The 27,407-nt window shown below is 28.9% G+C and overlaps 3 protein-coding genes across 8 annotated transcripts in view; 2 read left to right on the top strand and 1 right to left on the bottom strand.

Annotated features, from left to right (window-relative positions):
• Positions 1 to 2,500: 2,500 nt before the first annotated feature.
• LOC132919640 (uncharacterized) lies at positions 2,501 to 4,440 on the top strand. The gene is made up of 4 exons (XM_060981379.1): positions 2,501 to 2,706; positions 2,913 to 3,051; positions 3,165 to 3,227; positions 4,300 to 4,440. The coding sequence occupies exons 1-4, from the start codon at positions 2,581 to 2,583 to the stop codon at positions 4,344 to 4,346; spliced, it is 375 nt and encodes a 124-aa protein (XP_060837362.1). The 5' UTR covers positions 2,501 to 2,580; the 3' UTR covers positions 4,347 to 4,440.
• Positions 4,441 to 5,154: 714 nt separating this feature from the next.
• LOC132919638 (L-2-hydroxyglutarate dehydrogenase, mitochondrial) lies at positions 5,155 to 9,468 on the bottom strand. 5 transcript variants are annotated; one of them, XM_060981377.1, is made up of 8 exons: positions 8,785 to 8,901; positions 8,121 to 8,161; positions 6,817 to 7,334; positions 6,580 to 6,753; positions 6,228 to 6,392; positions 5,992 to 6,101; positions 5,735 to 5,914; positions 5,155 to 5,663 (listed from the first exon to the last, which is right to left on the bottom strand). In XM_060981377.1, exons 3-8 carry the CDS (start codon positions 7,306 to 7,308, stop codon positions 5,438 to 5,440), a joined length of 1,347 nt encoding a protein of 448 aa, XP_060837360.1. In that variant the 5' UTR covers positions 7,309 to 7,334; positions 8,121 to 8,161; positions 8,785 to 8,901; the 3' UTR covers positions 5,155 to 5,437. The 5 variants fall into 5 exon arrangements, with proteins under 5 accessions (XP_060837360.1, XP_060837361.1, XP_060837357.1 ...); XM_060981378.1 differs by lacking the exons at positions 8,121 to 8,161; positions 8,785 to 8,901 and adding an exon at positions 9,242 to 9,468; XM_060981374.1 differs by lacking the exons at positions 8,121 to 8,161; positions 8,785 to 8,901 and adding an exon at positions 8,904 to 9,135.
• Positions 9,469 to 9,660: 192 nt separating this feature from the next.
• Positions 9,661 to 27,407, top strand: part of LOC132919637 (E3 ubiquitin-protein ligase TRIM9) — a 66,403-nt gene continuing 48,656 nt past the window's right edge. For both annotated transcript variants that reach the window (XM_060981373.1, XM_060981372.1), the window contains exon 1: positions 9,661 to 10,833. In XM_060981373.1, the coding sequence (XP_060837356.1) occupies positions 10,036 to 10,833 (798 nt within the window). In that variant the 5' untranslated portion in view covers positions 9,661 to 10,035. The remainder of the gene's footprint in view (positions 10,834 to 27,407) is intronic.

The raw sequence follows: 27,407 nt of genomic DNA, 5'->3' as shown, positions 1-27,407 counted from the left end.
TGATATTTAAAAAATCAGTCACTGGTCTTAAATAAATGTTTTTACCACCTAAATTATTTTTTTAAATTAGATTCACAAATTGGCTATTTTCGAGTATTTTGGAAATTTTTTTTATCAATTTTTTAGTTTTTTATTTTCAGTATTAAAAAATAGAAAATAAAAAATGTATAATAAAAATGTAGCGCAATTGTCTATTTTTTGGGGAAACCTTTGTATTTCAACGAGCTTAAAACGATAGTGTAAAAATAAATTTGCGGAAATCATTAGTTTTGAAAGTATACACTAGTTTAATCTAATTTAGCGGCCACACGAAATTTTTACTGGCGTCATGCTAAAGCATCCATGAGCCAATACTTTCGTAAAAAACTTTTCTACGCAGGGTACTTGGCAAAGTACATGTTTTTAAAATCGAGTCGGTTAAAAAATGTTGACCCTCTAACAGAGTTTTTCGGGCTATGTTCCGTAGTATACAACCCTGACGATGAAGTTAGAGACGACACTTCTGTTGAAACTGCAGAGTCGGAATATGGAACCGGCTCTGAGGTAGAGTCTGGAGACGAATCCGAAACAATTTTTTTTTAGTTTTAAAATAAAATATAAAATATAAAAATTGGTTTTACTTTTTGACAGTGTAACCCGTATCCTTGTATGGTTTTCAATGTAAAAAAAAAAAACAAAAAAATATCCCTCAACTTGCTATGCAACACAACCTCAAGTAGGTCACAGGGTAAGTTATGTCGTATAGTATGTGCAGTGATTACACGTTTTGCTCTTCGGTGCAGTCGCTCTGCTCCGCAAATCGAAAATATCCTGTCATTACGCGCCTGAGTAAAAAACCGAAAATCGTAAACTTCGTAAGTCTATAACTTCAAAACTAATGGTTTCCGCAAATTTATTTTTACACCATCGTCTAAGACTCGTTAAAATACATAGGTTTCCGAAAAAAAATCGAAAAATTCGAGTGGCCGTTAAACTAGACTTATGCCCTATATTTAAGCGTGGTAAGTACTAACACTACTAACTATAAAGATAAAATGTACTATTAAAAAATGAATTAATCACCTTTCACGTTGAAGATTGAAGCATTTTATTTGCTACAAAACATGATACAATCACACTTCAGTAGAGGAGAGTTCGGGAACTTATCTGACTTTATTATTTATTTGTTCCGCAAAATACTTGTTTCATACGTGGAAAAAGAAATATGCGGAACAAATATTTTGTGGCACAATTTGTATAGTGATACACGGCTATGGCTCGTCGAGTTGTTCTCCTTATCCGAAATATCAATTCACGCTGGAGTACCCCAAGGATCTGTACAGCACCTCTACTATTTAATCTATTCACCACAGATCAATCTATACCACCCCCAGCACCACAACTGGAGACTTTGCCGATGACAAGGCTCTTCTAGCCATCCACTCCGATCCTGACATAGCCTCAAACCTCAACTAAAATCAGCTCAATCTATTATCAACCTGGTATAAAGATTGGGGGATAAAAGTCCACGAAGCAAAATCCATCTATTGTACATTCACTCTCAGACAAGTAGTCTGCCCTCCCGTCTACCTCAACAATGTACCTCTCTCTTTTGCCCAAAACGTTCGTTACCTAGGCCTACACCTTGATCGCCGACTAACCTGGGCAACTCACATTTATATCAAAAGACTTGCATTAAATAACCGCTCTCGCCTTTTACATTATCTAAACACATAAACTTAAAAAACCAACTTATCTTAAATAAACTCTTACTCAAACCGATTTGGGCGTATGGCATTCAACTATGGAGTGCGGCTAAACCGTCCAACCTAAACAAAATTCAAGTATTCCAATCAAAATATCTCCGTAAAATAACCAAAACCCTATATTATGTAACTAACGACACTCTACATAGAGACCTAGCCATTCCAACAGTCCAAAACGTTGAAAATCCTTAGCTAAACGCTTGCACTTTAAATTTCTCAAATATCAAAATCCCTTGATTTCCGAACTATCCACAAACCCTAACCCCCAGAAGGCGACTCAAACGTATTTGGTTTCGTGACCTAAATTAAAATTATTATAATTCCCTCCTTTCCTTAGTACTTCTCGTTATTTCTTTATAACGTTCTAAAAATAAATTCCTACATTTAAGTGCCTCCAATGGGTGGCTTCAAGCCATGTCACCTCCATCACATACGCTTATTGTAAAAAAATAATTACAGATTGTGTATTAAAAAAAATTGTTAAAAAAAAATATTTTAAATCATTAATTTTGATGCGATTTTCCAATGAATATTTTTTTTAAAAAACCACAATAACCAATATATATTTTATCCAACTGGTAAAAACTGAATAATGGGAAATCTAGTTATTAGGAAAATTTGAACATTGAAAAAATTGTTGGTAAAATAAAAATATAGAAAAAGTGGTACAATACTACCATAGAACAGTCCCACAGAATATATTATCTCCTATTGGGAGATACCAACAAAAATATAAAACGATAAGCGTTATCAAAGTAAATTTTTCAAATTTTCCGGTCTTTTCTATTTCTAAATTTTAAATATTTCTAAGTTTTATTTGATTTGAGTATAAAAAATGGACCAGAATTTGTTGAATTTTTGGAAAAACTACGAACACATAATCGATTGGGGTTATCGAATTTCAGGGGCTAGAGGAACGGATAGCAGTGGATCATCGGCACCAATCAAAACTGAAACTATAGTATGTTTTTATCGTTATTCTCTGCTTCAATAAATTACACATTTCTTATACCTGTCATCTAATTTTAAATTTATGGAACGTCGGTCGTTTTACTAGTGTTCAATGGTATTACGTTTTTAATTTTGTGAAAAGTGATAAAATTCTTATGATTGAGATTTTTAAATTATATTTGTAATTACATATTGTATTTTTTATTTATTTCCTAGGAAATAAATACTTGTAGAACTTTTAACACCAATGAAAATGAGTACGATGCTTGTGAATACTCTTCCGATAGCAGTGTTGATATTGATTTAGAATATTTAAAGTTTTCTAAAAAAACATTGGAACATCAAGAAAAAGTAGGTTAGTACTGGTATATATATTAGTTAACTTATTATAATGATTTAATTAGTAATTAAAATATTATTATATTATAGATTGAAGTATAATAGATGGGTATTATTCTTTGTTTATAGAATTAGAAAAGAGAAAAGTTGACAAAGAGTACGGATTGTGCAATTCACCAAGTTTTGAAAATGGTAATGATTTGTTAATTGTTATTTTTTTAGTATGTTTACAATTAAATATTCAAATTTATATGGTGATGTAAATAATTAGAATACTGGGTACATTGGGTACATGGGAAATTCCCACTTCTAGACATCATAAACTACCTAAAAATAATAATTTCTTTCAAAAATCTATATAGAAGTTAAGAATGTTTATAAATTATAATCATGGCCTCTGTAGATAGTTAGATAGGGAGACAAACTTTTAACTTTGTTTTTAATTGTTTAATAATTTAATATAATTATTTATTTTAAATTTTTATCTTCACATTTTACTATTGGATACATGCTTTTCTCTTTGTATAGGTCTAAGTGGATAATAGTTAAAACTGGAATTTTTGAACCAAAAGGATATTGCTTCTACTTCTCTAGAAGACAAATTTAATTTATTACCAGAGACGTACGCAGAAAAATGTTTTGGGGGGTGTTTTTGAAAACAAATTATTGAAAAGTAGAACTTTTTTAAATACAAACATTGATATAACAAAATTAATATTAAAATTGAATAAGTAAATAACCAAACAAAAACCCAAGTATTTCGGGGGTGTTTGAACACCCAAAACACCCCCCTGTGTACGTCCCTGTCTATTACTAATACTAGCAAACCTTGAAGTAGATAAAATATTATAAATTTAAATTTATAGATGTCTGTATTATAAGTGTATGCAATATAAGGGTGGTAAAGTTTCATTTCAGTTTTGATTGTTTGTTCTTTTAAAAAGTTATTTACATTCTTAGTTTTCATATAAATAAAAAATAGAGATAATTTCAAGTATGTAAATTACTGTGATGGTAGTATGGTATACACCTTTTTCTTTTTTGACTTTTTAAAATAATTATTTAGGTTATTATGTCCTATGTAATATAAATATATAATACACCAAATTTGAGCATTTGTTATTACTATGAGCATAGAGTTACAAATTGTTTTTATGCTGCCATTGACGAGACTATTCTATGTTTCGGTTCAATGAATAGTTATTAAATCATAAGAGATTTTTTTTAGTTGTAATTTTTTCTAAATAAAAAAATCATTTGATAGTTTGTGTTTACAGAATGTACCAGTACAATCGAGGTAAATGCGATTAATCCAATAGAATTCTATGGCTCAAAGATAAATGAGATTGAATGTCTTGAAAATAAATTGCAGTCTGAATTTGACAAATTTTGTTCCACGAAGAAACCAGTATTATGGCCTGGTATGGCATTCAATTGGGATGTACCAGGTAGTTATGATAACTAATTAATTTAACATACCTTTATTTAATTTTATAGCTTCATAGAAATATTATTATATATTAAATAAATAAATAAATATTTACTTATTAAGAGGATATATTATACATATTTTTATTTTTACAAATGCATGATATAGTAAATTTATGTTTGTTTCATTAGTTATGATCTTAGAATGTTTCCATGTTTTGAGTGTTTTTTGTTTTAATTTTAAAGCAAGTGATTAGTAATTAATACAATTATAACTCTTTTTGAACTTTGAAGGTTATCTTAAAATAGTTTTAGCAAAACTCAAACAATGTTTTTCCTTAACGTTAGATATAAGGTCAATTCACTATAATGTTAAAACTAATAAAGTTAGATAGATAGCAAAAGGTAATGACTGCTAAATGTATAGAACCTTAGTTTCTTATTATATTTTAAATTTGTTTGTGAGAAATTTGACACTTAATGGATTTTTTCCAAACTGTGGCCACCGTCTATGATCATATTATCCAATTAACTATTAGGTATATTTTATTATTTCCAATTTTATGTTTTTATAGTTCTGAATTAATTAACAAAATACATATTGCGTTTTTTTTCCCCCAAGTTAATATTATTTTTTATTTAACTTAATAAATAATAATGAATAGTAATAAGCAAAAATCAAGTAGATAGATTGTTATTATTTACATAATATTTATTATGGTAATAATATGATTTTTATTCAAGTATACATAACATATTTTGATTAGTGTTAATCTAATTATAAAAATTAGTCTGTTTGGTTAGATTATTCTAAGAAACTTAAATCAATGTTGATATTTAAAAAATGTACTAAACGAGACCTCACTTTTATCTAATAAACTGAAGTTATCATAATAATCTAACTATCATCAATCAAGTGTATTATATAAAATATAACACAAGTGTCAAATACATTATTGATATCAGTAGGTAACTTAATTTGGTATATGGTTTAAATGTGGGTATTTTGCAAACATTTTGTCAACAATGACATCGCCAATTGGTAATGATGATGTAGCTGAAGGGGATGGAGCACTTCGGCAATGCATTATTCTATGCTTCACTAAATCTGAAGGATCATTTGACGCAATGTCTAGCACCAAATCTTCTGCCATTGTTCCATTTGCCCACAGTGGTTGAGCTCGAACACCCGTAGGACCTCTAATTATTTATGTAACAGAATGGGTCAAATAAATATTATTAGTCTCATATTTTTTTAGTTTTTAATTTACTTAATAATATCATTTCGTTTGATATCTGGAATGTACTTTTGTATTTCTTTAAGTTGCATGGCAGGAAATAATGACTTAATTGTTTCATTTATGCCAAATTTCATATGTTTTGCCATTAGTTTTTGTACTCCATCTAATTTTAAAAGCCTTATTGTGTTGGAAACACTTACATCATCCCAACTAAAGACATGAATAATATATTAAAAACCTACAAACTGTTTATATAATTTAATATTTTTTTAATTTATACTAAAAACCTGTATCCTTCTTGTTTTAGAGCCAGAACTGCATTTGGACCCAAAAAAACAGAGCCATCCATTCTTGGAGTGAAATGTACCCCAAGAAATGGTAAACTGGGATCAGGTACCTACGAAAAAAAACAAATAAATTTAAAAATTAATGACTGTTATGATGTATAGTGTATAATAATACAGGTATTAGGTAAAATAATGAATGTGCACTAATTGTATATTAAAATTAAAATGGTCATTACTGGATAAATATTGCCTTTAACGAGGTGTGCTTTTTCTTTGCCAAGTAAAAGATATTCACCACGTATTGGTAATATGTATGGATCAGGTTGACATCCAGTCATCAATGATAATTCATCTGATTGCAGTCCACCACATGTGATGACATAATTTGCTAATACTTCTTTCTGTAATTTTTTTTTAATATTTTTAGTTTTACGAATAAAAATTTTTTTTTTAAAACTATTAACATAGCGTATTGTGTTGCTTAAATTTTTAGGCAATCACCCATTTAAAAGAAGTGTCAGTAAAGTTTTAACACAAGCCAAGCTATATATTTTTGTATTTTTATGTACTACTTTATAATAAAAGTACATTTGTTTCAGAAATTATTCTGAGTGCTTTTTTATGTTTACATTCTTCAAACGATTTCACTTTAAAATCGTAAGTTATTTTGCCTCCTAAATTTACAAAGTCTGCTGCATAATGTTTTGTCACTACTGCCCAATCTACAATTCCTGTATGTGGCAAATGAATTGCTCGTACACCCTACAAATACGAAAAAAAAAAAAAAAATTAATCTGTAAGTTTTTATGACTTATACTGACTTACATTACAATATGGTTCAATGGTCTTAATATCATTTCCATTTATCAACTTAATGTCAGGAGTACCGTTTTCTAATCCCCGCTCATATAAGTCATTTAAACTTTTTATCTGGGACTCGTCAGTGGCAACAATAAGTTTTCCACATTTTTTATGTGGTATATTATTTTTAGCACAGTATTCATAAGTTTTATATAGACCTTCAATGCACATTTTTGCTCTCATTGAGCCTGGTTTGTAATAAATACCTGCATGTATAACTCCACTGTTATGTCCACTTTGATGAACTGAAGGCCTATTTTCTTTTTCTACCAGACCTACATGTAAATGTTTATTGCGTGATAGTAATGCTCTTGCAGTAGCAAATCCAACAATACCTCCTCCCACAACAAGTACGTCATAACTACTTGTTTGACATTTACTATATAAACGTTTACATGAACTTGCAAATAATTTAATATTTCTCATTTTTATTGTGGTTATTTGGACTAGCTTCATTTTGATTAAGATATAACAGTTGTTTCCTAAACAAACGAATAAGATAATAATTATTTTAACTGTTTTGAAAATATATGATATCACTATTAATGTTGTATTTAAATTTTAATACCTGATGTATTCAAATGATATAAACATTAAATGATGATAAAAAAATATAGCAATGATTTTATATTGTCATCTAAATGACAAAAATATATAGGTAATGGGTATCATTGATTTTATAATATATTATAAAATCAATGGTAATATGAACTTAATAATAACTCAAAAATACTGAAGAAAAGCAATCAAAAAACATTTCTTATAATTTACACTTAAGCTCTTAGAGTATTATTGCGTTTATAATCAATGTTCTTAAATAATCTATCTTCAAATACAAAAAAAATAAATTAATTTTAATTTTAAGTATTTAGATATATTTATCAACAATTTGAATCTTGCATTTTAAAAATATTATTTGTTCAAAATGCTGATCTGTCGTGTTTGTTATTTTTTAATGGACAAAAACCAAAACCGATATCGAATTGTCCATAAATGAATAATGGTCAATATAAATAATATAATTATTTTATAATGTTGAAGCATGACGATGATGGCCAGTATTTTTATTTAACAAGGATTACAAATAGAAATAAATCAAAAATTAAAGGGATAAATAAAAAAATATTTAAAACACCATTCAAATACTTCAAAATAAAAAGTATTCAATAAGAAAAAAAAAGTATTTGAATATTTTTACCCAAATAGTTAACAATACTGCAACTAACTTAGAATTTTAATATTATAGAATAAAAAATTATAAAAATTACGTTCACCAGATCCAATGCTAAGTAGGATGTAACTGAAAGACCTGAAAAATGGAATACATTTTGTTCTAATCGATATTTTTCTTATATAATTTACAAACACTTGGGCTGCAAGTATAGGAAAATTATTTTTTTTTTATTTTTAATATGGAAAATAAAAATGTTTAAATTTGTTCATATATTTTTGAGAAAGATTTAAACAGTTTAAAGGTTTATTTAAGGTAAGTAGTTTATTTTTACAATTATTTAAAATATCAATATATTTTTGGAGTAAATTAATTTGAAATGTAATAACTATTTAGAGTATTATTTTTGAAAATTTCAGACTTGAATAAATTTTAAACAATTTTTTATCTTTATAATTTTTATGTTTTTTTTTCAGATGTTTAACTTGTGTTTTGTATTAATTTTTCGTTTTATTTGTCAGATCTTTCTGTTAGCTTATCATCTTAAACCGAGATTTTCTTGATATAGTATATGTTAATGATGATGATAGGATCATGTTTCCATTACTTTTACAACACATTAATGTGAATTAATAAATAGAAATTTAAACCTGCTACCATTTTGAATGGTTTAATCATTATATAATTAAGTTTATCATACTATGAGTTTATGTTATGTACTTAATAGACTATAGAGTATTAAAGTTAAAATTATTAATTACTTGTATTGTGGACATTCAGTTATTTTAAAATAAATATATGCGACGTTTCTTTTTGCGAATTTACTGTTTCTTCAATTTAATTCTAAACTAGAAACTCGTCGTTTATATTTCGTGCTTACTTACTAAATCGTCAAGTCTCAACTTGGCTAACTCCCTCCATTTACACCATATAAATAAGTCATATTTGCATATTGACATTATACCACTTAAACTATTATCTAATATTATTGTTAAAAATGTTATTACTAAATAATGATTGATAAGCATAAACAATATTTTAATTTATAATATTTATATTATGTTTTGCACGCTGCAGTCACAAGGTTTATGTACGATGTAAGAAGAATATCTTCTCTACATCGTTCTTAAGTCTTATCCAGTTATCCTTAAAGTATAATTAAATGATAAATTTATTTAATCCACCTTGATTATAATATATTATCAAATATCAATTCACCTTGAACAGGTCGTTATCCAAACTGAAGTGCTCGGTTATCTCTATATTTTTATCATTAGATGTCCGTGACCGTACTGCAGCAGTGTGACAAACGTTAACTCCGAATGAAAACAATTGCGTATTGTCACAACAATAATACAATATGTATTCAAAATTATTGCAATATACGTACTTAAAAACACGAAATGCATTTCATTACTGTGTTCCAGTGCACAATTCGAAATAGACGAGTCGTTTTAGTTGGAATAGACTTGTACGCTCGACAAGATAGATCCATTTTGTCATAATTGTTTGCGTTTTCGATTTCGAGTAAAATTGTCGAGTTTGCCGACAACACTGTAGCGGTGACTGTGTGCGGTCGCTCGCCGCCAGAGTTCATTAGCGTCGTGTAAACAAACGTCGCGTTTTCCTCCGGCTAACACAACAACAATAATACACCAAGACGTATCAACTATCAACTAACACAACTGTGACCACTTAGTTTTTGTCTAGCGTGTATGTAGTCTTGTCGTGTGTTTCTGCTCCGTGCCGCTTGTACATACAATTCACATAGTAATAACATTGTAAAACGCCACTGCGGTGTGTGCGTGTGCATTAAAGTGTTTATTTTAATATTTACAGTTACGTTTTTTCCGATTTTTCTCGCGCAATCGTTTGGCCGGTCGGAGGATTTTCCGCGATGTGAGCTATTTCGATCACCGATCGACACGACGACGACCGTCTAACCGCTTCCGAATTTTCGAAAACAATCGAGACAAATCCTCTTATCCGAGAGTATACGTTTCGCCGCCGCGATGGAAGACGAACTGCACTGCATCGCCTGCAAGCAGCTGTTCAACAATCCGGTGCTGTTGCCGTGCTATCATGCGTTATGCCTGAACTGTGCGGTGCACGCACAGCGGCCGTTGGAGCCGACCGCACCGCAAGAGAACAGCGGCAACTCGACTACCAGCGGCAGTAGCACAGCCGAGTCGCACGCGTCGTCCGACTGCCATCCGGAGTCGGACAAGCTGTCCATACTCAGCGAGACGGACAGCGGCGTGGTGTGCAACAGCCGGCCGAATAGTTACCTGGGCACGTCCAGCCACATCGGTGGCGGTATCATTGCGTTCCCGCCGGTCATGGCCGGCTCGTATTCGCTGTCGTGTCCGGCTTGCAGGAAGACCGTGTACTTTGATGACAATGGCGCGCACAATCTGCCAAAGTACAGGACGATGAGAAACATCGTCGACCGTTACGGCGAGCTCAGGCACATTGTGCCCAAGTGTCAGCTGTGCGAGTGCGAACCGGCCGCCGATGCTACCGTGCTGTGCGAGCAATGCGAGGTGTTGTACTGCGACTCGTGCCGCGACAACTGTCATCCGTCCAGAGGCCCGTTGGCCAAGCACAACCTGCTGGAGCCGACCGTTGGCAAGGTGGCGCTCAGGAACAAGATCAGAAGCAGGGACATCATCTGCAACGAACACGAAGAAGAGTGCCTTTCCATGTACTGTATGGTCTGCAAGATACCAGTGTGTGCTGTGTGCATGCACGAATCGAGGCATTCAAGTCACGATGTCCAAGCCATCAACACCATGTGCAAAGCTCAAAAGGTAACATTAGTAATGACTATTTTGTAATAGAAAGATACAGAGAGGTACCTCCAGGTGTATATAGTAATAAGTCTTTGTTTATCATTAGTTAGTCGGTCATCAACCGGCAAGTAACAATTAATAGGCGTCTATTTAAAAAAAGTATCTACTCGGGTATACCTATGATTTATAATGTACAATGTTAACAATGTAATTTTAGTTGTCTAGTTTTTGTCACTTTAAAAAAAACCCATCTTCCAAGTCACCAATCCAAGATACATTTGCAAGTCTTATAGTTCCCTGCTATGTGTCTATCATGTTTAAATACATTTTACAAATAGTTAGTTAAGTAACTTTGTAACAAAAGAATTGAAAACATAAACTAATAGGGTAATTAGATAATTATTATAATTGAAATGTATAATCTACCTACCAAATTGTTCTATTATATATCATTGAATAGTGAAGACTGTGTTATTCTAAATCTATATGAATACAACCTCTGTGATAATTACTACTTAATTAGTTTCGTTACTCAATATGTGACATGTCATATTGTCATACTCATTACATTGTAGTAATTTAATAGGGACTCATGTGTTTTGTTGAACCATAATATCTTCTGTAATATCAAGAGTATAATACTATAAAGTGATGAGATAGTTTGCATTATATTCACTTACAAAAGACTATCAAATAGAAGGTAAGTTTATATGAAGTTTGTTAGAAGGGGTTGGTATAGGTCAAGTATAGGTATTAAAGCAGATATTAAAATATTGAATGTTTGAAGACTGAATCATTTTTAATTTAAATTTTATTACTCATAGTCACAACCAGTAGCAGAAACTGAAGGATTTCTTTTCTAATAAAAGTAATAAACTCATAAATAACTATGTAGTATTATATTTCTAAATATTTTAGGGAACAATTAATCATATAAATCACCTTTACTTGTATGGTTGTATAGGTGCACAACAAATAATTGGTTCTTCTGCCGAAAATTAAAATGTTTACCTTAAATTCGAATTTATTATTCATTGATTGACAATAGTATAATAACGAAAATGCAGTATAAAATGTTAAAAAAAATTCGTAAATATTTTTCAAAATCCTAAGAACATTTTAAAATTAGATTTATACAAGTGTTTTTATTGATTTAATATTTACGGTTTCTCGACTATGCCAAGAATTTTATAAGTAAATAATTTATAAATTTATAAGTAAAAACATAATTTTTATCAATAAAAGTTTGACAGTTTTATTCCTAAAATGTATAAATAAGGTCCATTTTACACGATACATTATGTTTATTATTGTATAACTCTAGGTTTGTTTTGTTTATTATGTATATATTTATATAATTAATAATATTAGAATTTAGAACTTAAATATAATAATTCAGAAAAAGCAATTGATAATTCTATTTTAATCAAGTATGGAATTGTAGTGTATTATTACTGCATATCTAATGAAGAAATTCGTTAGGCTAAATGTGTTCACATGTATAATTCAAGTAATAATATAATGTGTACTGTGTAGGATAAAGAAACATTATTAGCGTTTATATAAAAATACACGTGCGCTACTGCTTTGTCATTTAGGTTAATCAGGTCGAGTTAGATCACGATTTAAACACGAGTGTAGACAATTTATACAATGACTGAGTAAATTAAAAACGTAAAAAAAATATAGAAAGAACCGAAAGGCGAGCAGATATCTGATACTTTTAAATGTCTTGTTTTTAAACAAGGGAGATTGTTAAGACCTTGATTTTGACTGAAGTTTACGCAGTATAAAAATAACATAAAATATAGTGTATAATTGTGAGTCTATTAACTAATAACTAATTAGTTATAAACTTTCTATTTACTTACGTTTTAAAAAAAGTCTTATAATTTGACAGGTGATAGATTTGGCATTTAGGGTATTATTTTTGTGATTGAATTATTTTGTTGGTAGTATCTAATTTATTACTTATCGTACTTTATTGAAGTAATTCGAGATATAATTTTTACGTTTTTCGTAAATTGTTACAAGATTGTAATTTAACTGATAAATCATCTAAATAAATATTAAATACAGCTTTTAGGATTTTAATTGTCATTAACGCCATGCACTTATTTTGATGGGGTTAAGATTTTCACGATAATATTTTAAATATTAAATTATTAATTGGAATTCTAGTATTCCTAAACTGTTTATAAAAATAAATCATAACTCACTAATTCACGTAGACTGCTATACTATATAATTTTAACAACTTTTTGGTTCGCGTTTAAAGTTTATTAAAGATTGTATTTAATATATATTGTATTATATTTGTATTTTTATTAACGAGTTAATGTATCTATATATTAAGATGTTTATGTATTTGCGTGTTGCTTGAACTATGTATTTAATTTGTTTTAGAACTATTTATACATATTTTTTAGTTAAAACTTTCAGAGTTTTAGGTTAAGGCTTGTCTACTGTTAGGTTTCGCCAAAGTTAATTTAAGTTTTGAACTTTTAAATTCAACATTAATCTTATTTTTGGACAACCAATTGAAAGGGTATACTCAATTTATAATTAAATTATAAAATTTCTAAATTCTCAGTTTATACTAAAATTAACTAAATAAAATGTAATACATATTATTGTACGTTAAGGTTGAATTAAATTAAGTTTTATTTTACAATATTTAAGATATAGAAACTAAAATGAATACAATATTATATTATATTTAAAGTTAAATTTTATTTCTTGAACAAACACATGTGAAACTTACTTACAGTTTTATCGTTTATTTATAGTTAATATTAGAGCAAATTTAAATATTATCATTCTAATAAAGGAGAATAAATTAATAATTAAGCCAGAGGCCCAGAGCAGAGGTTATTTTTCATGTAGGTATTAAATTTTTTGTTTAATTTTATATATTTATTTTAAAACGAGTTTTTATATTCATTTGAAAAAATGTACTTTTAGTAATTTATCTTAACATTTTCTGCTCGGGCTTATATTTTCCTTCACGAATTTTATAATATTTTTAATTGCCTTATTACAAATATAAAATATACCGCTCGTAGACTTGCTAAATGTTAAGTTGAAGTGTGTGTAAAGACAGACAATACATACGGATGTATGTCCTCTTGAAGTAAATATTAAGTATTAGATACCCAGGTAGGCAGATAGTGTAGATACCTAAGCAATTACTATGTTGAACATTTTGGTTTTGGGATTTATAGTTGTATTAAAAAATAAACATCCATGTTTTTCGAGTGGTTGCACAATGTTTTCATTATTATTTTACAAGTGTATTTTCGCTCCTAGTGATATCAATTATTCAAGTCAATAACGCGGGGAAAGAAAAATTTACTTCGTCAAACTTAATGGGTTTTGATGGGTATATTTTACGAGTAGCTATACCTACAGTCAACCGGAAGCATGGGGGAGATTGAAGGCGGGCGGAAAAGCAATATTCGCGTAAAGTCTGTGTCCCTTAGGGGATATTTGATTTCATTTTCAATATTATCTCCCGACAAAAGTTAAACACTGTAAAGGCGAACGAAGTCATGTTAGTCGGAAGTCATTTCTCTGACATTTACTTTAAACTTTAAGTATTGTTTATAAGAATTCAAATCGATATTGAAATGCGTTGTATTATGACCACGCATAAAAGTATGAAACTATAGAAGATATAAAACTTTGGAATTTTTTGCTTATTCCAAGCTCTATTGTTACTTATTGTGTTTAAATATTTAAAATTATACATGTAGTACCATGTCAAAAATGATTAATCCATAGGTAAATATGTATTTTATTAAAACCTGTACTGATATTTTTTTAAACTTTAAAATATTAAAAATAATACAATATCGATTTATTTGAGTAAAAATTAAAAAAAAACAAAACAATAATATTTAATTACCTACAAAAAGGCCAGATTAAACTATAGTTTTTAATTTTAATATTAATTGGTGTTTGGAAGCCTGCAATTATTGAGCTTTGTAACATGCGTGCTCAACAAACGTGTTTTTGTGTTTATAATACACTAGTTTATTGACATCCAAGTTTGATTCTCGTAGAAGTTTTCCATTATAAACTTTTGTAGTGGCATTAGAAACTTTACCATACCTATGTAATATGGTACATTTTGTAAAAACTTTACGTTCTTTGTTAAAATTCGAAGCTTCATATTCGTCCTCAATTCCTCAAATACTGATTAGTGGTTTATTTTTAAATTCTATATTAAAAAATTTAAAACTTATACTATCTATCTACCTATATTAATTTATCACTTTTTAAGTTATTTATGTATTTTAAAGTGAGTACTTGTATTATAAATTACATTATAATATGTAATATAATACGTTATATTATAATACAAAATATTTCTAGGTAGTTATACATTTTCAGACAAATAATAATGTTGGATACATTTCTCGTATCTAACTGTAATCGGTTAAAAATAATGTACTTAATACAGTATAATACTATTCTTTTATATTATTGTTTTAGAGTCTTAATACTGAGTAATTTATACATGTCCTACGATTTATTTTAGATAATATATATAAAAGATTTATATAACGTTAAATATATTTTATCTATATAGGCATGGTCGTAAAAGTTTGAACGAAATGTCGTCCTTTTCACGTAGTAAAACAATAGCTAAATCTGCGAGAGAATGAATTAAATTTCATTAATTTGAAAAGGACTTCTACGAAGCTTGTTAAGTTATACAAAGCACTAATTTATGGACCGATGTGGCTTGTACATTGAAGAAGTTAATATAATATAATATTGACGAATAATTAATAAGGGTATATTGACGAGAAAGTTTTCTTCTTCGGTTTTGGAAATAGGTCACTGAGCATTGTAGTATAATCGAGAGTTTAATATGATAGTGGTTGATTGACTATTCAAATAAAATACTTCAACATGATTGGCTTTTGGATTTTTGCGCTTTGGCAATAGTTTATAATATATTTGGTATAGAATACCGGTAGTATTTAATAGGATGCATTTGTTCTTAGTGTTTTATTTATTTAAATCGCATATTCGTATATAACACCAGCTATATTATATTGTACATTGTTTCACCTCTAATCTAAAATTTAAGTCTCGTGCACGTGTACGCCCCTATACTGTGTATTATAGTATTCATATTATTGTGCTAAATAACAATGTTATAGTGATGATAACAAAGCCTCATTTTAATTTATTCTTTCTAGAAGTAAATTAAGTTGTATAACTTCGTTTTTATTAAGCCCATATTGTATATTATATTATGTTGTTTTACTTTTTACATAATATAAAAAGAATAGGTTATAAAATATATTATTGTATAACAAATTGTACAATTGTTTTGATTGATTTGTTGTTCTTCAGAAACTATATATTGTTGTTTTTATACTGATAATATTATTTGAATGATGGTTTTAATTAAATTGTATATGGGATTTTCTATAATAGTTTAAAACTTTTTGTTGTCTTCATTTAAACGTGTAATTATGGTTACTTATCGCAAGATCTATTTTTTATTCTGATATTATTGTATAAGTTTTATTATTGTTATTTTAGGAACTCAATTTTTATTTTCTTAATCATACCGCCAAGATATTTTTGACATAATTAATGGCGGTCGACGAGTAAATTAATTTTTTTTTTAATTATCTACTATGTATTTTTTTTAACCTACCTTACATTTACATTGAAATGGCTGAAAGCCAAATTGTAGTTGTACAGTACAACAGTATCCGAAATATCCGAGGATAAATGAACAAACATGCATTAAGAATGAAGATCGATGGTTTTTACATTTTGTTCAAAGCCGTAAAGCATAATAAAATGTTTTTGAAAAGTAGCCTTGAAAATAACATTTTTTTTCTATTCAAATCGTTTCTAATGATATGATTAATATCATTAATGGTACACATATTTTTATCTTATAGGTATACGTATCGCTTTTATATGTTGTACATATCAATATAATCAAGGCATTTTCTTGAATTTTCTCATGTTGCAATACCATTATTTTTCTTGAATAAATATAGGTATTCAGAGCTCAAAGTTATTATATTAAAGATACATAATATAATACGTTTATTATATACGTGATATACAAATATTTAGCAGTTATAAATCATATGTAACCATTATAATATGTCATTTTATTGTGTATATTATTTACGACCAACCTGTCGTATCTCTATTACAGTAATATTATTCAAATTTCTAAGTAAATTCAAGTCTGATCTTTGATGTATTTCGTAATGGTTGCTGAGTAGTTAATGATTTATGTATGTCATTAGATCGTTTATTGTACGAATTCAATTTATTGGATATGTGAAGTAATAATATTTTTCTCTTATATTCATTACAATATAATTACTGAAATTCTATATTTATATAAGTTTTGAAATTGCTGTTGGCTATGTAGCATGATTTAAAAATCAAAAAGTGTTGTTTTAGTGTACGTATATAATATAATATATAGATAGTTACATTAGAATCGTAACGAGCAGTGAACGATGTATTTTTACAATGGATTTGCTAATATTTGATCAACGATAAGACGCGCGAAGGAAATGTTACAATTTCAACGTTTCGGAAATTAATTGCTCCTCTGAACCTCGCGGGTTAGATGTTTGTATAAAGCAAGTTTGCTCAAGATATTAAAAGAAAACGGGCGCGCCGTAAACCCAATGGCAAGACAAGACCGTTGCTATTCAATCAATTTCTCGGTGAGCGCATGATGGTGTATATTCTTCCAGTACCCCGTTTGTATATTCTTGAAACGCATCGATGCGAAGGCGCTGCGTTTAATCTGCAAATCGGTCTCTGCCCTCTGGATCCGAGGCGTCTTGCTTTTAATTTTTCTTTCGTGCAATTTGGGGGGGGGATTTAATGGATTTTTAGATAGAATGAAAAATTAAAATTTCAAGACCTACACCTAGGCTCTAACTGCTACTACAGACTTAAAAAGTCACCACATCTATAAAAGAGTTATTAATATTTTGTAAATATATATATATAATATAACCGGGTACAGGTGATCCATTAAATTAGCACTGATTTTCGATGTCAATTTTTGTACTATTAAAACAATTTTTTATAAAATTTTGAAGTTTAGACCTCCGTAATAAGATGGCGATGAGTACACCCTGCAAAAATTGCGCAAGTTAACTATATTTGCAATTACTTATAACGTTTTATACTTATTATCTATAAAAAAATAATTGTATGCACATCATCGATATTTTAGTAAAGTATTTCGTTTCTAATTATACAAATTGTATAATACAATATTATATAATGATTGTCATTAATAAATTAAAAAAACCTAAGAATTGGACATTGGTACATGTACATAAATAAATAACTATTTGAACTTGTATAAAAACTAAAAACATTAATTCTCTTTTGAAAACACGATAAATTTACTTTGAATAAACATAGTATCTTACAGTTATTAACGGGTAACTCCATAATATATAGGTATCGCATATAAAATATATCGAGTGATAGACGGAGATGGAAAATTAAAGACAGAGATGGAGAGACTAAATCCGACCCGGAGATGAAGGAAAAACTCTTACCCTCACCTTACACGTATACAATATATATATATATTATATATACAATGTAATACTTACAATTTTCTTCACCCACGTATCCATGCTATATCGTAGTATAAGGTATTTTTTTTTGGGGGGGGGAGTAAATTTATATATGTATATATAAAAAAGAAGAGGTTTACTTTGAGAAGAGGGGTGCGGTACATCGAAAGCTTACGGCCGCAGATTTCGGATTGCTTTTGAGCAATTTCCGCCCCGGTTCCATCATCCCGCGGTTAAGTGCTAATACATCGTCCGAACCGACGTGGTCGTATATATACTACAGCAGTCTCGCGGCCAATCGGCTGAAAACATATCGGCGGCCGTTTGCGGTACGCAAAAACGGATTGTTGTGTATTCAACCGTATTATGATGCGGTGGTGGGAGTTTCGATCAAAGTGCCGTCGCCGAAGCGGATGACGGATACGGACGGATGTGAACACGATCTCGTGTATGTATTATGATGTATCATATATATATATAGGTACTTCCTATATTCATGTACGTGTCTGTGATGTGTATGATGCTTGTATACAAGGTGATTTTTTATAACGTCAAATATTTTTTTTTTTTAATTCTAAGTTCTTGTATAATAAATGAGTTATTCTGAATTTGCTATATTGTACGCTATACCTAAATTAAATCTGTATCATATTATATTTAAATATTTTTTGAAACTATAGTGTTTGTTGTGTAAGATTCAATATGTTGGTACAAATTGAAAGAAATATACAACCTATTTAAAGTAATTTTGAATTACTCGAGTTTCATAACAAAAAAAAGTTATTTTTCAACAATTCATTTTTACGAATTCATCATAATTTTTCAGTTTAAATAATTATCCCAAACAGCTGATTGTAATGTGTAGATATTATTTTTTCAGACTAGTTCAAAGTGCTTTATGTTACCTTTTTAGCATTATGGAATAAGTATTGTATAAAATCGTTATACTAAACTTGTACCTATAGTTGGTTATCGAAATTGGTTGGTTGGATCAAAATCGACCAATAAATTGTTACAATCGACTGCTTCGACGCGCATAGAGCGGAAAGCGTTTCTTTTATTTTATTATTAAAATAAAAGTGTTTACTGGCCGTATTTCTTTAACTATAATAATGAATCGGATACGGACATTTTTCTGCCGAAAGCGAAAATCGTGTAATTCGATTTAATCGTATCTGCTGCTCCAGAGAACTGATCGAATCGACCCTCTCCTTCTCGTACGGGATGCTGCCCGCTTAATATTTATATTTTAGTACAATTTAACCATATAGATGTACATTATTATTAGTTGGGTATCGGTAAATTTTTTAGAAAGTCAAGTTTTAAAATCTGGCGATACGGCAAAATAATAATATTTAAAAAAAATCTGTTAGAAATTATAGAATATAGGTATACCTACGGCTACTATATATAGCGTATAGGTACACACACACGCGCGCATTCACACACGCGTATATATAAAACAATAATATTACCTTATTAATATATTATATATTTAATAGTATTTTCGACTATTAATTTAAAAATATTAATTAATTTTCTAGTATTATTTTCATCATACAATATACTAATAAAATTCTTTTTACTATTTTTTATAAATAGTTTAGGTTTGTAGTTTCTGTTTTTTATATTTTCTCTTGTTGTATTTTTGTAATAAGTTGATGTATATATACTTTTTTATTTTATTATATATCTGTATCCTGTATGTATTAATTATAAGCGATTTACTTTGTTGTAAATATATAGACATGTCTTTATGTGTAAGTTTTCTATCATTTTCTATATTTACAAAATATACATATTTTTAAACTATTGTATTTTAGAAAATACTTTTTTCTTTTAGATTTTTGTACTAAAAATAATAGACTTTTCTAAATTTAATTTTATTAAAACATATGCATTCAAATCGATGTATTATAAATTTATAAATTTATAATATTATAATGGTGTATGTATCGTATAATAGGTACTGCCTATTTATACCGTCGACGACGAAACATGTATTTGTATATTTTATTTATTACACACACACACACACCTATGTTTATTATATATCGAAAAACTAACAGTAAATCGTATTAAAAACTTTTTTTCCATTATTGTCGAGCGTTCGGTTTGTATATTATATTTGTTTTACGCGTTCAGGCGTATATATTATAGTGATTTCGTTCATGTTGCAAAATGGCCTGCAATCAAATTGACTTCTGTTTGTGTACGTTCGTTGCAGTACCTATCTATGTATTTATTTGATAAAATCGTCGTGCTTTCGCACTGTAATAATTACACTTCCAAGGATCGTTACATGGGGGCGGTCGTGTTGTTGGGAAAGTTAGATTCTCAACGGTATTTTCTTAACGAAAATGAATTGTAACGAATAACACTGTTTTTACACCAATAAACAGCAAGCGAATTTATTTTTGCCGTGAAACCCTTTAAAATGTTTTATATTTTGTTTGTTTCAGCTATATTTCTATACTGCAGTGCAGATGATGTTATTTCTCTTTGTTTCGAATATATATATACTTAATAATAATATGAAAACCAATAAATTCTAATTTTTAATTGAATACTTACATCAGCTTTTGATCACGCTTTGATCTTTTATTGTGGTTAAATTGGAATAAGTTTTATTTAGGTTGCAACGTCGTTTAAAAGAATAAAATAGTTTTTTTCTCATGCTGTAGTTGCATGGCGGTTAAGCGAAGGTTCATTAATTAGCAAATTATAATCGAAAAACGGGATTCTAGGCAAACCTCGTGGAAACCAAGAGGAAAATAATTATCAAAAACGCGTTGTTGTGTATAGGTATCTGGTATACACAAAGCATTTTATTTATTTTCAAAGCTGACAAAATTATTGAAATACTTTTTTTAATTATATTTGTTGTTAGTAAAATTTTAAACTACCATAAAAGTTTTTCCTTATTATAATAATAAATGAGAATATATATTGTTCTAAGATTAATTGAGTTTATGACGAATAAAAATACTAGAATTACTAATAAAATATCGAATTAAATGTTCTTCCCACGTCTGTTTACAATATAGGTACGTATATTATTTTTCATTGTCGTTTCCATTCGAGTATTCTGTAAAAATTTAAACCTTTTTTCTTTCTATATTATACATAAAAAAAATTCGATGTTTTTATGATATTTCTGTGAATGTATTAAAAACTATCATGCCCGTTGAATACTATATATGTCTTATATTTTCATATATCATATGTGTGTATTAATTTGAATTTTTAAATTACACGCATCACTATTTGTCGCAATAGAACGAAAAAGTTACATTTTAATATTGTATATATTATTATAACGGATGAAATTACTTCTGTGTTATCTGTTATAATCTATTTATTGGTGTAAATTTAGTTGCAGGGTTAGATCATTTTATATGAATCGTATTAATATCGATGTGAGTATCCAAATATTTTTTTTTTATGTATTTTAGTTCATAAGTGATCGGCTGGTGCTTAATAATCGTATACACAATATTATTGTAGTCATAATTTAATATATAATATGAAGTCACGTACGTATATTTCATAACAATAATATTTAGCATGCATGTGTATAACTAATTCAACTAACTACATTATAATTTATAACAGTTAGTGCCTTAATTATTTTGTTGATATTTTGACAAGTCACAATTTTACAATACATACTAAAAATATAATGATCATTGCAAGAACATATATTGTTTGTTCTACTATAGAGAAGATTTTAATTGTTTTTATTTGAGATTACAAAATGCTATAATAATGTTCCAACCGTCAAATGGAATTCTCGCAGTGTTGCCGCGGTAGTATTTGACGAACTTGTCGTGGGTATGAAGTTAATCGTAATTAGCTAAAATATACTGTTATGAAGTATATAAATATATAATATCATTTTAGGTGCAAATCTTATGGATATTAGGGGTTTAAGGGATGTTAAATCCGATTATATATTATTATACTTGCACAGTTATATCAATATTATATAATATTGTCTTGAATTTTACTGTTTTCATATTGCTATATTTTACACATATACACATATTATCCTTATTTTTTTCATTCTCGTGTTTGTTACAGATCAATCCATCATATACCTAATTTTTAATTTTATATAGTCCTAAGCGGTATATATTTTTTTAAATGTCGCTGTACAAAATATTCCTTCAGATCGATAATATTTAACCGAATAGATATTTATTAATTTAAATTTGAATAAGTTTTAGGTGAATTTGAAAATTTTCCTGACGTTTATAAGCGACCTTATATTTACAGACAATACGGGTGCCTGTACCTATATACATAAATTCGTTCAGTATCATTGATTATCTATAACCAAATAAATATGAGATTTCGAACGCGTCGTTCTCACGGTTGTCTTCCCCAGTATTTCGGTTTGGAAAAACAATACGTCCCAAACTTGTTTGTCATATTGCATACCTTTATATAGTACATTATATACATATAATATACATATTTACATGTGTGGTTTTGATTTCATTTAGAAAACCGTCTTTGGTCAGCTACTGTAGTGCGGCCGACGATGTATTATATTTATAAAATAATATATAACATAAAGTCAGGTTATACACGTCAGTATTTTCTTTATATTATACGTCCTAAATCCCGTCTAGCGGTCGTTCGGGTCCGATGGACACGACTTTATATTCGTACAAATATATACCTATACTTCGAAGCGGAATCTTCGCTCGTTTCTGTTCGCAACGATGTCTATAGCCAAACAGGTTATAACGTGTATGATATAATATTATGATAAATAATAATATAATATTGGTAAACGTCGTCGTGTGGGTCGTGGAAAAAAAAAACGCTTCTCCGATGGGCGCGATAAGAGTCTCATCGTTCGCGACCCAGTGTTGATGTATGATGTCTAGTTTGTGGGGGAGGCGATCCGTCAGTCGTCGCGATCGTGCATCACTCTTATTCTTTGTATAATTTTGCGTATGTCTGTTTATCTCAAGACGTGAGCGTATACTAGATGAATAAATATTAATAGCAATATTGTAAAAGATATTTTTTAGATAATTTGAGTACAATTACTGATACTTAAAAAAGTATTTATAGCCACTTTTTTTTTAAATCTAAGTTTTTTATTATTGTGTAGGGCATTTTACACCGTTTAATTTGGTGTTACTATAGATAATTATTCATCTGTTTTCTTTGTTAAAATATATGCATTTTTGTAAGGAAATAAATCTCATAAAAAAATATTATTATATATTCAGTTTTTTCGTTTTTATTTTACCCACAATATTATTAAAATATAGTGTTATATAGTATACTAGCACACACTGTTGTACGCTATGCATTAAATGGACATCGTGTATTCGCCCCCTGGCGGCGGATATAATACGCTATGTGTGCGTATACGCGATGTGTCCATAACGGACGAAAAACAATATAATAATAATAACATATTATGCGTTGACGACACCCTTTCTTCAGACAGCAAACATTACACCGTACATATAGGTGAACATATGTAATATATAGTTAAGGTATATAGGTACACATTAATAAACTTACTCAGACGAACCGGACTGCAGGCCACATTGCACCACACGGCGGTGTATACAATGCGTTTATATTATGCAGACCTAACCGGTTTCACGTTTGGTTTTTTTTTACGAGTTCATCGACAACACTTTTTTCACGGTTTGTATACCACGCGCGTATATACACCGTTTTATTTATCGTTTACGATAATTTTTTCTCTGTTTTTAAACGGTCTTTGTGCAAACATTTTTAAGATTATTCATATTATATTGTACAGTGCACGCGTGCTGGGCACCTACATCATCATATGGGTACAGCCTATGTAATGAATATAATGTACTAAAAACATATGACCCGTGAACTACACACACGCAGTCGTAACTTGCACTAATATTGTTTGGTAAAATATTTTAAACAGCGCGTAAAAAATATATTACGCCTATACATAATATTTACAAGCTGCAGAAAGAGAATTCTCTTAACATGAGGTGATAAGTCTTTGAACATATTCATATACTATAGTTTATACATAGATAATACATAATACATGTATTATCTATGAGTTTATATTATAGAGGTTCTACGAAGCTATTCAATATCATAGACATAATATTAATAATATGTTCATCTCTTTCATTCGTTGTTGTTATTATTATTGTATCTACTGTAGCGGAAGCGGTTTCAACGGCCAATTTTTGAGTGATAATATAGGCTGGTGGTGCCTGGGGTTCTATCTATATCTTAGATGATCCTATTATAATATGTAATCTCCACTATACTTCAATTTAATATAGGTAAACAGCATGATCTCTATAAATCGTAAAGTCCAGCATAATCGTACTCGTATGAATGTGGATTGCGCGTATCAACAATAAAAAAAAACAAAACAATATATTGGCATAGTAGAAAATTAAATCATTTCTATAGATGGTTGCTAGGAGATCTATCTAGGAATTAAATAAAGAACCAGGTTTTAATTTTTTGTATAAGTCATTTAAATATAAATTAAATACTCATAGTTTTATGTGAAAATAACCACAAACTTATAAATTATATTGTAGGTAGTACTGTTAGTCTGTTAGTGCAATAGTCATGAATATTAATTATTAGTATTATGACCATAATTTTAGGTAATTGATTTAAACGACTAATAATCTTGAAATAGTATCCAAGGACTCGCCCCTTATAGCCTCAATCATAATAGGTAGCCATTTTAAAATTTTTTTCTTTACCAGTAAATCTAATTTAAGGGAATAAGTTATATAAATGAAGGTAAAACGTATAAAAATATGACTTAAAAAATATTTATTGTGCGGTTTGAGTGGCTCAATGTTTCCAAAAAATACAACCGTTACGCCAAAAATATCATCGTGCACAATAAATATTATAAATATACGCGTAAGTGCAATGGTTGCATACTGCACACGTCGTGGGTATCACACTGCACGATGAGTTGACGTGTTTACCCGTTTCACCGTACCTACCGCTAAAATGGGAACAAGGTAAAAAACAAATGAACAAAATAACAATAAATATCACATCAACAATACTATTATATGTAATATAACGTTGTAACGTGCTGCTGCTTTGGCTGGCTCCTCCTGGATATAAGACATTTGTAGCGTGTGATACCAGTTTATATGTGTCCAATATTTATGCGCTGTAGTTTAGCTGTAGGTATAATCATTTTTATAATAATTAAATAATAATTATGTGATTATTGTTGTTCTTAGTGGTTTACGGTTAATCATAGCGTAGAGCGAGGGAAGTTGGATGTGTCGGGCAAGTTCATTAATTTGACTTTAAAAATGCGATGCATTAAGGTTATATTATCTAAAAGGTAGTTCTCATAAACATTAAGAGATATACTGATGTTAAGATATAAATTACATCAATAACTATTATTATCTTTTAACACATAATACATTGGGATTGTATTATAGTTTATTTATTGCATCATAATTAAAATACGAAGGCCGTAAACAATAAGGAGTATCCTACAGTTCTCCGAAACATTAAACAAAAAAGTATAATATTGTAATATACTAGATAGAGCTATTAAAAAAAAAAAGATTTTGGGATTTTTAGAATGTTATTCATTAGAATTTAAATAATATAATCCACTATTGCTCACTTTAAAAGTCTTCTTGCTTTGAACTATAAGGAATAAGACCATGAAATCGACAAACCTAGGTGTTTAGGGTCTTGGAGTTATAAATCATAAAGAACGGCATTTTAAGAAACTAGTATATTAATCTTAGTACAGATATTAAAAATTGTCTGAAAAAAAGTCAAGTTGTAACAGGATAATTATTGAAACCTTAACGGTAACATGCTCCGCTCTCCCCATTTTAATTTCTGAAATTCAATTGATGTGTAACAGTTGTGACTGACTTTTCTATGTGTGCTTACTATTGATTATTATAATACGTACGTTTATATTTATAACAAATCGCAAACCAAACAGAAACGAGCATAATATATTCTGTATTAAGTGCTCGGCAATCGAGGAAGTTTATATTGACTAGTCTGGTTTGCGCAAATATAGTATTCTATTATCTCGAATTTCCAGTGTTGGTTTTCTCCTACCTATGTACTTGTTCACCACTCATTCTGTTATCATACTTATCGTCGTGTAAATATGTCGTTTTTTCCTGTTATTATTATCGTTATCATTATCGTCGTCGATGCTATGATATTGTTGATAATGTCTCGCAACGACAACAAATTTTTCTCATAGTTTTATACTCGCTTGTCACAATATACGCTATAATGTTATAAACTTATAAAATAATATAAATTACAAATTATTATGCATTCATGGCACACGTGTTGTTAATTTAACTTAAGAAAAATGAGAATTCTATTTTTTGACAACATTTTTTTATATGTACTTGGTGATCATTTAAATGCTCATACATTTATTTTCTATGACTATTTTGGTATTATTGAAAAACAGGGTTTTTAGTTTTTTTACATTGTTTCTATGCCAGTATTTATATTAAATATAGTTATTATTTTGATTTTATATTTGGCTTTTGAGTATGTAACTAATATTACCTTTTTTTTAAAAAAAAAAAAACTTATAACACAAAACAGTAAACAATCGTTGATGGAAAGTATCTCTAGTGAATTTTTGTTACACAGATTCGGTTTGAATTAGTTAGTGGTGATAGATGGAAATAAATGATTAAAAAAATAGGGACTTGATAATGTGACTATAGAAAATTATGTATCTACCATTTATTCATTTATTTTATTATTAGTTTTTAATCAATTGTTGGGTTCCAATAGTAGTTTTGTTTCATATTAATAGGCAATAAATTGCGAAAAATCAAAATTCACTAAAAATAATAAAAATACTTTGAGTTGTTTTTAAAACGTATAAAAAATCGATTTGAAAAATGTAGTGTAAACATAATATTATACATAATGCATTCTGCAGAAATACTAATCTAATATTAATCAATA

This window comes from Rhopalosiphum padi, chromosome 2 (assembly GCF_020882245.1).
Source record: "Rhopalosiphum padi isolate XX-2018 chromosome 2, ASM2088224v1, whole genome shotgun sequence".
NCBI classification, from domain to species: domain Eukaryota; kingdom Metazoa; phylum Arthropoda; class Insecta; order Hemiptera; family Aphididae; genus Rhopalosiphum; species Rhopalosiphum padi.
The sequence above is the reverse complement of the archived record's forward strand: the minus strand, read 5'-3'. Positions and strand labels throughout refer to the sequence as shown.

Coding starts and splice junctions, on each gene's coding strand:
- LOC132919640 (XM_060981379.1), top strand. CDS start 2,581: ATGGACCAGAATTTGTTGAATTTTTGGAAAAACTACGAACACATAATC. Junction 2,707..2,912: donor CAATCAAAACTGAAACTATA/GTATGTTTTTAT, acceptor TTTATTTCCTAG/GAAATAAATACTTGTAGAAC. Junction 3,052..3,164: donor GGAACATCAAGAAAAAGTAG/GTTAGTACTGGT, acceptor CTTTGTTTATAG/AATTAGAAAAGAGAAAAGTT.
- LOC132919638 (XM_060981374.1), bottom strand. CDS start 9,051: ATGCTTATCAATCATTATTTAGTAATAACATTTTTAACAATAATATTA. Junction 7,335..8,903: donor GAGACTTGACGATTTAGTAA/GTAAGCACGAAA, acceptor TCGTTTGTTTAG/GAAACAACTGTTATATCTTA. Junction 5,915..5,991: donor CTAAAACAAGAAGGATACAG/GTTTTTAGTATA, acceptor TCATGTCTTTAG/TTGGGATGATGTAAGTGTTT.